This window comes from Scyliorhinus torazame, chromosome 14 (assembly GCF_047496885.1).
Source record: "Scyliorhinus torazame isolate Kashiwa2021f chromosome 14, sScyTor2.1, whole genome shotgun sequence".
Lineage (NCBI taxonomy): Eukaryota > Metazoa > Chordata > Chondrichthyes > Carcharhiniformes > Scyliorhinidae > Scyliorhinus > Scyliorhinus torazame.
Window position 1 is genome coordinate 144,610,737 of NC_092720.1, and position 15,535 is coordinate 144,626,271.

The following is a 15,535-nucleotide window of genomic DNA, read 5'->3' on the forward strand; positions in this document are numbered from 1 at the left end:
CAGAGCCCCTTTTTTATTTCTACGCTCTACCCACAAAGTGTCATTTGAAGACCCTCCCAAGATATCGTCCCTCCTGACTCCTAAATTAATTATGCAATACCACCTCTTTTACATCCTCCCCTGCCCTGCCTGAAGATCCTCTCCCCAGAATATTGAGGTGCCAGTCCTGCTCCTCCCTCAACCACATTTCTGTGATGGCAACAACATCACACCTCCATGTGTCAAAACACGCTCTTAACTCAACTGTCTTCTCTATGATACTCCTAGCATTAAAGTTGAGGTCATCCAGGCTCTCCTTACTCCTTTGAAACTCAACATGGTGTGTCCCTATTGCATAAACGCTCAATGTCCCCCTTCCTCCAGTCCTCTTGGTCACCATGCTGAAATTTAAAAAATGCCATGAAGAAAACAGTCCTTTATTCTGTATAAAAGTCAACCAATCATCTTCCGTATTCCCTTAATGCCCATCTTCAGCAGGAGTTTGGTTGTCCTAATGCTGCTGTGCAGTTTGGCTGGTGAAAGGCTGTTTACGTACACTAGGGAGACTGCAGGCAGCCTTGCAGGGTAACCTTTCACAGTTCTGACTCTAGCTTTTGACTGCATCATCTTGGCACATGCAGAAGCATGGGTGGAGTGACAATGGGAGAAGGGTGAATGCTGTCATCCTAAGAGGGGGTGGAAACGTTTGTGCTCTACGGAGCCACTGCAACTTCTCTGGGGCAACAGCACAAACATTCTTAATTGTTTTTGCTGGAGCACAGATTGCTGAACTGTTGAGGCTCTGAAAGCCCCTTTGAGCACTGATGGCAGCAGTCTGATCGAGCATGGATCCCAGCTGGACTTGCATGAAGTTTCACTGCAGTGCTTTTATGTTGCATGGCTTCTGTTTTTGCTGCAATTGAAGATGAGACATTGGCCATCAGACATGTCTAGATCCGCAGTTATTCTTATGGAGTAACCACCATTTTCATACTATAATTTGTTCCAAGCTCTGTACAAAGGCCAGTGGGAAGTTGGTGCTTAACAAAAAGCCAGTAGAAAGTTGGTTCTTAACTCCTCCATGCTCCTTGGCAGTGACTGCATACCCATTTATTTTCCTCTGTACTCCGTCCGTTGAAGTCCACATCTGAACCCATTGCAATAGAACTCATGTGTAACTTCACTGTCTCCCCAACGTAATGGCATTTGTGCCAACCTTTTCCTCAGACCTGTCTGCAGCCCACTCGGGTCCAATCTCTCAATGTAAATGTAACCTCTATGCTGTGTGTGAAGTACACACCATCTTAGTATCTGAGCTGGTGGCTGCACAGGTCAGAGTTGGTGATGGTGTTTCTTCCTGATCAGTTTGCTCTTTCTCTACCGCCTCTTTTTCCTGTCCACATTCTAGTTATTTATTATCTGAAAAGAGAGAGACACAAAAATCAGGTCGCAGTGAGGGAAAAGCGAGAGGTGCATCCTTAAAACATCTGTCGGAAAAGTTAGTGGGATCAGTGGGAAGTGAAGAGGAGGATTGGATATCAGTATACTGTCATCTTCTGTGGTTTCAGTTCAGTTGCTGCCCATGCCTCAGACATAGCCACTCCAATGATCATGAACACTGTCCCCTCCATCTGGAAAGGAAGAAGTATTTCCCACTAGTTTCAAGCGGTATGTCAGTTATAATCAGAGACAGAGCATGCTTCAGTAGGATATTGGGTCTTTCCCGTTGTGTAGGGTGCCATTGACCACATACATGCCGCTTTGAGACTTGTGATAGTGCTCAGTGTCTGAGGTTGGGGTGATGCTATGATTTTTTTAAATTTAGAGTACCCAATTAATCTTTTCCAATTAAGGGGCAATTTAGCGTGGCCAATCCACCTACACCTTTGGGCTGTGGGGGCGAAACCCACGCAAACACGGGGAAAATGTGCAAACTCCGCACGGACAGTGACCCAGAGCCGGGATCGAACCTGGGACCTTGGCGCCGTGAGGCAGCAGGGCGAACCCACTGTGCCACCGTGCTGCCCTGATGCTATGAATTTGAGGTGTGAATCACTATTGAGAGAGAGTGAATGGGATGTGGCGAATGGAGGGGAGTTTGAGGCTGTTGGTGCAATTGGTAGAATATGCCATTTGAGGATTAATTCACTGACCTTGACCACTTGGGTGAGAACAACATTGTAACATTGATGGAGAATCTCTCTCTTTGTGCCCACTACCTGAACCTATGCCTCCGGTGCTGTATAATTCTATCTCAATTTGCACTAACTGAGTTTTGTTGAAATTGATTAATTCATAGTAATTGTTATCATGCATTTTTTACAGGCAATATCCCAGCAGGACCTTGTACATATGGCCATTCAGATTGCTTGTGGGATGAGTTACTTGGCCAGGAGAGAAGTTATTCATAAAGACCTAGCTACAAGAAATTGTGTGTAAGTACAAGAAATTGCGCATACAATTTCTAGTTCATTGGCCTCTGTTTTTACACTGCCTGAGTAACTTGAATGGCATATGTTCAAAAATCTTGTTCACTTGTGGATAGCGTAGTAATTTGGAATGGCAAAATATACCCAAATTGCAATTGCTGCGGAATGGAAAGTGTGAAAGGGTTTGAATATTTCCCAGATCAGTATGATCACTAATTTCACTTTTATCACCATATAACATAGAGAACATAGAAAAATACAGCACAGAACAGGCCCTTCGGCCCACGATGTTGTGCCGAACCTTTGTCCTAGATTCATCATAGATTATCATAGAATTTACAGTGCAGAAGGAGGCCATTCGGCCCATTGAGTCTGCACCGGCTCTTGGAAAGAGCACCCCACCCAAGGTCAACACCTCCACCCAACACTAAGGGCAATTTTGGACACTAAGGGCAATTTATCATGGCCAATCCACCTAACCTGCACATCTTTGGACTGTGGGAGTAAACCGGAGCACCCGGAGAAAACCCACACACACACTGGGAGGATGTGCAGACTCCGCACAGATAGTGACCCAAGCCGGAATCGAACCTGGGACCCTGGATCTGTGAAGCAATTGTGCTATCCACAATGCTACCGTGCTGCCCTTAAGAACAAATTAATCTACACTATATCATTCTACCGTAATCCATGTACCTATCCAATAGCTGCTTGAAGGTCCCTAATGTTTCCGACTCAACTACTTCCACAGGCAGTGCATTCCATGCCCCCACTACTCTCTGGGTAAAGAACCTACCTCTGATATCCCTCCTATATCTTCCACCTTTCACCTTAAATTTATGTCCCCTTGTAATGGTTTGTTCCACCTGGGGAAAAAGTCTCTGACTGTCTTCTCTATCTATTCCCCTGATCATCTTATAAACCTCCATCAAGTCGCCCCTCATCTGTCTCCGTTCTAATGAGAAAAGGCCTCGCACCCTCAACCTTTCGTCGTAAGACCTACTCTCCATTCCAGGCAACATCCTGGTAATTCTCCTTTGCACCTTTTCCAAAGCTTCCACATCCTTCCTAAAATGAGGCGACCAGAACTGTGCACAGTACTCCAAATGTGGCCTTATCAAAGTTTTGTACAACTGCATCATCACCTCACGGCTCTTAAATTCAATCCCTCTGTTAATGAACGCTAGCACACCATAGGCCTTCTTCACAGCTCTATCCACTTGAGTGGCAACTTTCAAAGATCTATGAACATAGACCCCAAGATCTCTCTGCTCCTCCACATTGTCAAGAACCCGACCGTAAACCCTATGTTCCGCATTCATATTTGTCCTTCCAAAATGGACAACCTCACACTTTTCAGGGTTAAACTCCATCTGCCACTTCTCAGCCCAGCTCTGCATCCTATCTATGTCTCTTTGCAGCCGACAACAGCCCTCCTCACTATCCACAACTCCGCCAATCTTCGTATCATCTGCAAATTTACTGACCCGCCCTTCAACTCCCTCATCCAAGTCATTAATGAAAATCACAAACAGCAGAGGACCCAGAACTGATCCCTGCGGTACACCACTGGTAACTGGGATCCAGGCTGAATATTTGCCATCCACCACCACTCTGACTTCTATCGGTTAGCCAGTTCGTTATCCAACTGGCCAAATTTGCCACTATCCCATGCCTCCTTACTTTCTGCATAAGCCTACGATGGGGAACCTTATCAAATGCCTTACTAAAATCCATGTACACTACATCCACTGCTTTACCTTCATCCACATGCTTGGTCACCTCCTCAAAAAATTCAATAAGACTTGTAAGGCAATACCTACCCCCCACAAATCCATGCTGACTATCCCTAATCAAGCAGTGTGTTTCCAGATGCTCAGAAATCCTATCCTTCAGTACACTTTCCATTACTTTGCCTACCACCAAAGTAAGACTAACTGACCTGTAATTCCCAGGGTTATCCCTAGTCCCTTTATTGAACAGGGGCACGACATTCGCCACTCTCCAATCCCCTGGTACCACCCCTGTTGACAGTGAGGACGAAAAGATCATTGCCAACAGCTCTGCAATTTAATCTCTTGCTTCCCATAGAATCCTTGGATATATCCCGTCAGGCCCGGGGGACTTGTCTATTCTCAAGTTTTTCAAAATGCCCAACACATCTTCCTTCCTAACAAGTATTTCCTCGAGCTTACCAGTCTGTTTCACACTGTCCTCTCCAACAATACGGCCCCTCTCATTTGTGAATACAGAAGAAAAGTACTCGTTCAAGACCTCTCCTATCTCTTCAGACTCAATACACAATCTCCCGCTACTGTCCTTGATCGGACCTACCCTCGCTCTAGTCATTCTCCTATTTCTCACATATGTGTAAAAGGCCTTGGGGCTTTCTTTGATCCAACCGCCAAAGATTGTTCATGCCCTCTCTTAGCTCTCCTACTCCCTTTCTTCAGATCCCTCCTGGCTATCTTGTATCCCTCCAGCGCCCTGTCTGAACCTTGTTTCCTCAGCCTTACATAAGTCTCCTTTTTCCTCTTAACAAGACATTCAACCTCTCTTGTCAACCATGGTTCCCTCACTCGACCATCTCTTCCCTGCCTGACAGGGGCATACATATCAAGGACACGTAGTACCTGTTCCTTGAACAAGTTCCACATTTCACTTGTGTCCTTTCCTGACAGCCTATGTTCCCAACTTATACACTTCAATTCTTGCCTGACAACATCGTATTTACCCTTCCCCCCAATTGTAAACCTTGCCCTGTTGCACACACCTATCCCTCTCCATTACTAAAGTGAAAGTCACAGAATTGTGGTCACTATCTCCAAAATGCTCCCCCACTAACAAATCTATCACTTGCCCTGGTTCATTACCAAATCCAATATTGCCTCCCCTCTGGTCGGACAATCTACATACTGTGTTAGAAAAGCTTCCTGGACACACTGCACAAACATCACCCCATCCAAACTATTTGATCTAAAGAGTTTCCACTCAATGTTTGGGAAGTTGAAGTCACCCATGACTACTACCCTGTGACTTCTCCCTGTGACTTCTGCACCTTTCCAAAATCTGTTTCCCAATCTGTTCCTCCACATCTCTGCTACTATTGGGGGGCCTATAGAAAACAAGGTGACTGCTCCTTTCCTATTTCTGACTTCAACCCATACTACCTCAGTAGGCAGATACTCCTCGAACTGCCTTTCTGCAGCTATTATACTATCTCTAATTAACAATACCACCCCCCCACCTCTTTTACCACCCTCCCTAATCTTATTGAAACATCTATAACCAGGGACCTCCAACAACCATTTCTGCCCCTCTTCTATCCAAGTTTCCGTGATGGCCACCACATCGTAGTCCCAAGTACCGATCCATGCCTTAAGTTCACCCACCTTATTCCTGATGCTTCTTGCGTTGAAGTATACACACTTCAACCCATCTCCGTGCCTGCAAGTACTCTTCTTTGTCAGTGTTCCCTTCCCCACTGCCTCACTACATGCTTTGGCGTCCTGAATATCGGCTACCTTAGTTGCTGGACGACAAATCCGGTTCCCATTCCCCTGCCAAATTAGTTTAAACCCTCCCGAAGAGTAGTAGAAAACCTCCCTCCCAGGATATTGGTGCTCCTCTGATTCAGATGCAACCCGTCCTGCTTGTACAGGTCCCACCTTCCCCAGAATGCGCTCCAATTATCCAAATACCTGAAGCCCTCCCTCCTACACCATTCCTGCAGCCACGTGTTCAGCTGCACTCTCTCCCTATTCCTCGCCTCGCTATCACGTGGCACCGGCAACAAACCAGAGATGACAACTCTGTCTGTCCTGGCTTTTAATTTCCAGCCTAACTCCCTAAACTCATTTATTACCTCAACACCCCTTTTCCTACCTATGTCGTTGGTACCAATGTGCACCACGACTTCTGGCTGCTCCCCCTCCCCCTTAAGGATCCTGAAGACACGATCCGAGACATCCCTGGCCCTGGCACCCGGGAGGCAACATACCTTCCGGGAGTCTCGCTCGTAACCACAGAATCTCCTATCTATTCCCATAACCATTGAATCTCCTACTACTATTGCTTTTCTATTCTCCCTCCTTCCCTTCTGAGCCCCAGAGCCAGACTCAGGGACCTGGCCGCTAGGGCCTTCCCCCCGATAGGTCATTCCCCCCCCCCCCCCCAACAGCATCCAAAACGGTATACTTGTTTTGAAGGGGAACGCCCACGAGGGATCCCTGCACTGTCTGCCTGTTTGTTTTCTTTTTCCTGACAGTAACGCAGCTACTCTTGTCCTGTACCTTGGGTGTGGTTACCTCCCTGTAACTCTTCTCTATCACCCCCTCTGCCTCCCGGATGATCCGAAGTTCATCCAGCTTCAGCTCCGGTTCCCTAACACGGTCTTTGAGGAGCTGGAGTTGGGTGCACTTCCCGCAGGTATAATCAGCGGGGACACCGGTGGTATCCTTCACCACCCACATCCTACAGGAGGAGCATGCAACTGGCCTAGCCTCCATCCCCTCTTACCTTACAGAATATAGTTGCCCTATGGACCAATTGGACGTCCGCCCTCCGACTCTGCTCCCAGTCAGCTGCACTCTCTGCAAACTCCCGGCTCCCTTCACGCTCTTTGAGGAAATGTAGGAAATGGAAATGAAAGGAGCACCTTACTCCCGCCTCACCTAACTCCCTCAGTCACCAAACTCTCACTATAGCACTCAAATGCACCAAATTCAGCACTCCCTCAGTCACCAAACTCTCACTATAGCACTCAAATGCACCAAATTCAGCACTCAGTACAAACAAAGTCTGCACTGTAGGGGATCACTTTTATACTGTGAATCTAGCCTCTGAAAACTGACCTCATCCAATTAACTAATTAACAAGCTCCAGCTGCAAGTACCTACAAGTAGAATCTTTGTTTAACGCTGATTGAAAATTCACCTTCTTCTAAACCAAACAGCAACTTTTAAGTTAATTAACTAAATAAAAGAAAGACTAGACTTTAGATAAAAATGAAGCCTTATACTCCCTCAGTCACCAAACTCGCACTATAGCACTCAAATGCACCAAATTCAGCACTCAGTGCAAACCATGTTGATTCAATTCCTGGAGATTTGTAAGTATGAATGGTGTTATTGTGGACTTTATTTCCACAAAGCAGTGGGGAAATCCTAACTTGATGAGAGGTGGTGGCAGTGGTAATCTTGCCAGTCGAGATTACCACTGGGCTAGATCCAGGCGTCTAGGTTAATTCTCTGGTGACAAGGGTTTGAAGCGCAACAATTCAATTAACAAATCTGGAATTAAAAGCAAGTCTTGGTCATAATGATCATGAAATCACTGTCGATTGTCGTAAAACCGGTTCACTGATGTTCCTCAGGTCGGAAATTTGTTACTCTTGCATGGTCTGGCCTACATGTGACTCCAGGCAGCACGGTGGCACAGTGCCTCGTGCTGCTGCCTCACAGCGCCATGGACCTGGGGTCAATTCTGACCTTGGGTGACTATCGTCACTCAATTGTATCAACCAGTTAAGTAGTCTGAAAGGACTGAAATTGGACTGAGTACTTAATGAGTATTTAATGCACTCCATATGAGACACACTGATACGCAGTGCTTGAAGGCACTGGATGCTGCAAAGGCTGTGAGCCCTGACAATATTCCGGCAATAGTCCTGAAGACTTGCCACGCCCCTAGCCAAACCGTTCCAGTACAGCTACAACACTGGCATCTACTCGACAATGTGGGCTCCTGTACACAAGAGGCTGGACAAATCCAACCCAGCCAATACCGCACCATCTGTCTACTCGAGATCATGAATAAAATGATGGAAGGAGCCATCAACACGGCTGTGGCACTTACTGAGCTAACCTGCTAACTGACAATCAGTTTGGGTTCTGCCAGGATCACTCAGCTCCTGACCTCATTACAGCCTTGGTTCAGACAGGGACAAAAGAGCTGAATTCCAGAGGTGAGGTGACTGCCCCTGACATCAAGCAGCATTTGACCCATTATTCCATAGCCAAATGCAGGAAGACCTGGACGATATCCAGTCTTGGGCTGACAAATGGCAAGTAACATTTGTACCATATAAGTGCAGGCAATGACCATCCCCAAGAAGAGAGAATCTAACCAACCCCCTGCGACATTCAATGGCATTATCCTCACTGAATCACCCGCTATCAACAGCCGAGGAATTACGTCCAGAAATTGAACTGGACTATCCATATAATTACTGTGGCTACAAGAGCAGTTCGAGGCTCAAATTCCTGCAGTGAGTATCTCAGCACCTGACGCACCAAAGCCCATCCACCACCTACAAGTCAGGAGTGTATTGGAATATTCTCCACTTACCTGGATGAATGCAACTCTCAACAACACTGCAGAAGCTCGACACCATCCAGGACAAAGCGCCTACTTGATTGGTACCCCTTCCACAAAGTTTCACTCCCTCCACCAACGCACAGTTGCAGCTGTGTGCGCGATCTACAAGATGCACTGCAGGATCTCACCAAGCCTTCTTCGACAACCCCTTCCAAACCCAAGGCCACTATCATCTAGAAGAACAAGGGCAGCAGATACCTGGCGCACCACCAGCTGAAGTTCCCCTACAAGTGGTCACCATCCTGACTTGGAAATAAATCACCATTCCTTCACATCGTTGGGACAAAATCCTGGACTTCCCTCTGTAACAGCACTGTGGATGCAGCGATTCAAGAAGGCCACCACCTTCCCAAGGACAATTAGGGATGGCAATAAATGCTGGCCCAGCCAGTTAAGCTCACATCTCATGAAAGGATGAAAAATATCTTCATGAAAGGCCCAGCAACGCTAAAAGTTATTCTCTTGGCAGTGTGATTTGGAGAATATTGGCAAGAAACCTAATATGTTTTGTAAAAAGTATTATCTTAATTACATTTTCTTTATTAGTTAAAAGCATTATTTCAAAACTAGTTAATTAACACATTGCAACGACAATGGATCCTCGCTGTCTTCAGGGGATGACCCGGAGGACTGGAGAATAGCCAATGTTGTTCCTCTGTTTAAGAAGGGTAGCAAGGATAATCCCGGGAACTACAGGCCGGTGAGCCTTACTTCAGTGGTAGGGAAATTACTGGAGAGAATTCTTCGAGACAGGATCTACTCCCATTTGGAAGCAAATGGACGTATTAGTGAGAGGCAGCACGGTTTTGTGAAGGGGAGGTCGTGTCTCACTAACTTGATAGAGTTTTTCGAGGAGGTCACTAAGATGATTGATGCAGGTAGGGCAGTAGATGTTGTCTATATGGACTTCAGTAAGGCCTTTGACAAGGTCCCTCATGGTAGACTAGTACAAAAGGTGAAGTCACACGGGATCAGGGGTGAGCTGGCAAGGTGGATACAGAACTGGCTAGGCCATAGAAGGCAGAGAGTAGCAATGGAAGGATGCTTTTCTAATTGGAGGGCTGTGACCAGTGGTGTTCCACAGGGATCAGTGCTGGGACCTTTGCTCTTTGTAGTATATATAAATGATTTGGAGGAAAATGTAACTGGTCTGATTAGTAAGTTTGCAGACGACACAAAGGTTGGTGGAATTGCGGATATCGATGAGGACTGTCGGAGGATACAGCAGGATTTAGATTGTCTGGAGACTTGGGCGGAGAGATGGCAGATGGAGTTTAATCCGGACAAATGTGAGGTAATGCATTTTGGAAGGTCTAATGCAGGTAGGGAATATACAGTGGATGGTAGAACCCTCAAGAGTATTGAAAGTCAAAGAGATCTAGGAGTACAGGTCCACAGGTCATTGAAAGGGGCAACACAGGTGGAGAAGGTAGTCAAGAAGGCATACGGCATGCTTGCCTTCATTGGCCGGGGCATTGAGTATAAGAATTGGCAAGTCATGTTGCAGCTGTATAGAACCTTAGTTAGGCCACACTTGGAGTATAGTGTTCAATTCTGGTCGCCACACTACCAGAAGGATGTGGAGGCTTTAGAGAGGGTGCAGAAGAGATTTACCAGAATGTTGCCTGGTATGGAGGGCATTAGCTATGAGGAGCGATTGAATAAACTCGGTTTGTTCTCACTGGAACGAAGGAGGTTGAGGGGCGACCTGATAGAGGTATACAAAATTATGAGGGGCATAGACAGAGTGGATAGTCAGAGGCTTTTCCCCAGGGTAGAGGGGTCAATTACTAGGGGGCATAGGTTTAGGTGAGAGGGGCAAGGTTTAGAGTAGATGTACGAGGCAAGTTTTTTACGCAGAGGGTAGTGGGTGCCTGGAACTCGCTACCGGAGGAGGTAGTGGAAGCAGGGACGATAGGGACATTTAAGGGGCATCTTGACAAATATATGAATAGGATGGGACCCAGGAAGTGTAGAAGATTGTAGTTTAGTCGGGCAGCATGGTCGGCACGGGCTTGGAGGGCCGAAGGGCCTGTTCCTGTGCTGTACATTTCTTTGTTCTTTGTTTGACAAATTTGGGTGACCAGACATCCCAGCTTTGCTCGGACTGAATTTTCATTAAACATTAGGTACCCTGACATTTTACTTAAAGTTGTTCAAATGTCCTGTTTGCTGACTTTAATGTATGGGTGAGTTGGGAGCCTGAAAAATCATGTTGCCGTTCAGGTTGTCCTGATGCTGATTTATAATTGGCCAAAGGTCAAGATTGTGTCTTTTGGGGACAGGAAATGCAGAGTGGTGAGTGTTTGTCAGTACAACCCAGTTGAGTGGAATTCAGGGAAGCAGGGATCAATTTCACTTATGTTTGAGCTTATTGTGGCTCAAGTTCAAGAATGGAGGAAGACGGACACAATAACCAATGCGTCAGATGTGGAAACGCTTCCTGTACCATGAAAAAAGCAAGCACGTATGACACTCGGAACTTTATGCTGAACAGCAGTCACCATTAATTTACCCCAAGACCTCGTACAATTTGCACCCATGACCTTCCATAATTAACCCGACAACCAGCTGCGAATCAGGAGACAGTCAGCCTCTGGGTCATTCACAGTGGTGCCAACCCCGAGCTGCACTTGTGGTAGCCCATCAGTAAACTGCCAATCATTGCTGAGGAAGGTGGTCGAGAAATTTAGTTAAACCATGGCATGTCAAAGACCGTGTGCTTTCCAGCTTTGGGTGCAAACAAAATCTTCCACACTTCAGGCAGGCTAATTTGATTAAAATCCAGACTGTCTGAAAATGTTGAGTGTTAGAACCCATTGTGAAAATTAAATGGAAATTGTTCTGAGCATTGTGCATTGCACAGTGAAGTTAGACAGAATAGAGGATTCTGGGATCCTGTGACAAATTAAGTCTTCATTCAGTTTTCTTTTAAAGAAAATGAGGCAGAAATGCCATCAAACCAATAGTCTATGGCAAAATCTTCCAATCCCGTCCACCACAAAATTTGACAACCCCTTTGTTGTGGGAAAATCAACCACTTCGGGAGTCAGACTTGCTGTGTTCAATCAGTGCAGTTTATTGTTACACGAAGCTTCGGGAGAAAGCGTACGTACCCCGCGGTACGGTAGCGATCCTTTCTCGTGGTTTGAATGGCAGTCATTCATTTTATACTTTGGGTTCACAATGAGCCCAGATACAAAGCAATTATCACCTTGTTATCTTTAAATATTTTATAGATTGTACATCGCTATTTGTAAGCGTTTTGCCATTTACACATGGTTATAGTTAAAGAGGTTACAGGTTACAGATAGCAGCAGAAAAGCAGTATTGATTGTCCCTTTGTTTTAGGAAATGGCCCAAGACATTCGTATTAGCATATCATTGAGTACACCTTGGCTGAAGTCAGCTTTATTCAAGTGGTGTCCCGCATTTATGTATTTCTTAATCTTCCTGTCTGGCTCCCTTTGTCCTGGATCTGTTCCTATCTGTCCCACTGGGCTCCAGGCATCAGTTATGTCTGCTTTATTCTCTGTGTCTCTATCATGTGTGTCAGGCAGCCATCTTCTGTGCCAAGTGCCCTTCTGAACCATTTCCCACTTCACCCTTTAACAGTCCGTTGACCTCAGGAGGGAAGGAATTTCCGGTCTCGGGATGGGTGCAACGGGAAAAATGGTCAAACTATCTTAAAAGAGTGGGTGGTTTGGGGTTGTCAACTCAGACATGATACATTTCAGGGATGTCATCTTCATACCTTCAACTACCCATCCCCCCAGACATCTGCTTTTGGTTGTCCAACATGTCAAGCATCACCAAGTCCTGCCTTCCAAGAGCTTTTCAATATATTAATATTGACTCTTGAAAATCTCATCACCCTACCACAATCAACTAATCGAGATGGTGTTAAAGGCGATCACTGAAACCACAAAATCCATCGAAAACGTTGGTCGAGTTCTACGCCGAGTGTAAAACTGGATTGCCGACATAGGTTGGAGACTTGGGCAGAGAAATGGCAAATGAAGCTTACTTCTGACAAATGTGAGGTGATGCATTTTCGTAGGTCTAACATAGAAGGGGAATATACCGTAAATGGCAAAACTCTTAGAAATATAGAAAGTCAGGGAGATCTGGGCATGCAGGATCACATTCAAAATGCCGACTGGGCATTTTAAAACTGGCAAGTCATGCTACAAGTTGTATCGAACCTTGGTACGGCCGCACTTGGAATATTGTGCGCAATTCTGGTCGCCACATTACCAGAAGGATGTGGAAGCTTTGGAGAGGATGCAGAGGAGGTATACCAGGATGTTGCCTGGTCTGGAGGGTATTAGCTATGGGAAGAGGCTGAATAGACTCGGACTGTTTTCGTTAGAAAGACGGAGGTTTTGGGGTAATCTGATAGACGTCTAGAAGATTATGAGGGGCATGGATAGAGTGGATGGGCTGGCATTATTTCTCAGGTCGGAGGGGGCATAGGTTTAAGGTCCGTGGGGCAAAGATTAGAGGAGATGTGCGAGGCAGGTTTTTTAAGCAGAGGGTGGGTGCCTGGAACGCATTGCTAGGGGATGTTGTGGAAACAGATACATTAACGGCGTTCAAAAGGCATCTTGATAAATACATGAATAGGATGGGTGTAGACGGATACAGCACAAGGAAGTGCTGAGGGTTTTGGCCAAGGTTGGTATCATGACCAGTACAGTCTTGGAGGGCCTCTGTTCCTGTGCTGTTTTGTTCTGTGTTCAGTCATGTCCCCCACTCAATCTCCTCTGCTCCAAGGAAAACAATCCACAAATATCCAATCGCTCTTCAGCCCAGGCAACATCCTGGTAAATCTCCTCTGCACCGTTTCCAGTGCTATCCATCCCTCTTATAATGTGGATTCCAAACTGTACAGAATACTCTAGATAATAAAAGGTATACCATATGCCTTAACCAATGTATCTGCCTGCTCTGCTACTTTAAGGGACCAGGCTACATGCACACCAAGATCCTTCTTTTTTTTTTTAAATAATTTTTATTTAGGTTTTCACAAAATATCAACAACAAAATGTAAAAGGAACCCAATAGAATTAAATACAAAACAAAACAGCCCAGTGCCCCCCTCCCCCTATACATAAACAATATATTAACACCCGCCGAAACACATAGCAAATATATACAGCCCCTCAGATCCCCCAGTATAGGCAAACAAAAATAAAATAGAACACCCCCCCCCCCCCCCCCCCCGGTCCCTGGTTGCTGCTGCTGCTGACCATTGTCTACCGTTCTGCCAGGAAGTCCAAGAATGGTTGCCACCGCCTGAAGAACCCTTGCACCGATCCCCTTAAGGCAAATTTCACCCTCTCAAATTTAATAAACTCCGCCATATCGTTGAACCAGGATTCCAATCTTGGGGGCCTCGCATCCTTCCACTGAACAAGAATCCTTCGCCGGGCTACCAGGGATGCAAAGGCCAGAATACCGGACTCTTTCGTCTCCTGCACTCCCGGCTCCTCTGCAACCCCAAATATTGCGAGCCCCCAGCCCGGTTTGACCCTGGATCCTACCATCCTCGATACCGTCCTCGCTACGCCCTTCCAAAATTCTTCCAGTGCTGGGCATGCCCAGAACATATGGGTGTGGTTTGCTGGGCTCCCTGAGCACCTAACACACCTGTCCTCACCCCCCAAAAAACGTCTCATCCTTGTCCTGGTCATGTGTGCCCTGTGCAGCACCTTAAACTGTATGAGGCTGAGTCTCGCGCACGAAGAGGAAGAGTTCACCCTCCCTAGGGCATCTGCCCACGTCCCCTCCTCGATCTCCTCCCCCAACTCCTCCTCCCACTTACCTTTCAGCACCTCCACCGAGGCTTCCTCCTCCTCCTGCATCACCTGATATGTTGCCGAGATCTTCCCCTCTCCAACCCACACTCCCGAGAGCACCTTGTCCTGTACCGTGCGCGGCGGCAGCAGCGGGAATTCCACCACTTGCTGCTGGCAAAGGCCCTTACCTGTAGATACCTAAAGGCGTTTCCCGGGGGGAGCCCGTACTTCTCCTCCAGCTCACCCAGGCTCACGAACTTCCCATCCACAAACAGGTCCCTCAACCTTCTTATCCCTGCCCTGTGCCACCCTGAAAACCCTCCATCTATTCTCCCTGGGACAAACCGGTGGTTCCCCCGTATGGGGGTCCACACAGAGGCCCCCACTTTCCCCTCTGCCTCGATTGCCCCCAAATTTTGAGGGCAGCCGCCACCACCGGGCTCGTGGTCTACCTCATTGGAGGGAGCGGCAGCGGCGCCGTTGCCAGCGCCTCCAGACTCGTGCCCTCACAAGACGCCGTCTCCAGCCTCTTCCATGCCACCCCCTCCCCCTCCATCACCCACGTGCGCACCATCACCGCATTGGCTGCCCAGTAGTACCCACAGAGGTTGGGCAGCGCCAGCCCCCTCCCATCCCTACTCCGCTCCAGGAACACCCTTCTCACCCTCGGAGTCACCAAGATCCTTCTGATCCACGGTGCTTCCCAGGACCCTGCCGTTTCTCATGTATTCCCTTGCCTTGTTTGTCCTGCCCAAATGCATCACCTCATACCTATCCGGATTAAATTACATTTGCCCTGACCAGCCCATCTGACCGCCCATCTCTTTCCTCCTGTAATCAATGCCTCCTCACTATTTACCACTGCACCGATTTCTGTATCATCTGCAAACTTACAGATAAACCCTCCCACATTCATATCTATATAATTTATATAAACAGCAAGGGTCC

At 46.9% G+C, this 15,535-nt stretch overlaps 1 protein-coding gene across 2 annotated transcripts in view; it reads left to right on the plus strand.

Moving 5' to 3' along the window:
* The window catches only part of ryk (receptor like tyrosine kinase), a 492,414-nt gene that overhangs the window by 401,908 nt on the left and 74,971 nt on the right, over positions 1-15,535 (plus strand). For both annotated transcript variants that reach the window (XM_072474977.1, XM_072474976.1), the window contains one exon: positions 2,305-2,414. In XM_072474977.1, the coding sequence (XP_072331078.1) occupies positions 2,305-2,414 (110 nt within the window). The remainder of the gene's footprint in view (positions 1-2,304; positions 2,415-15,535) is intronic.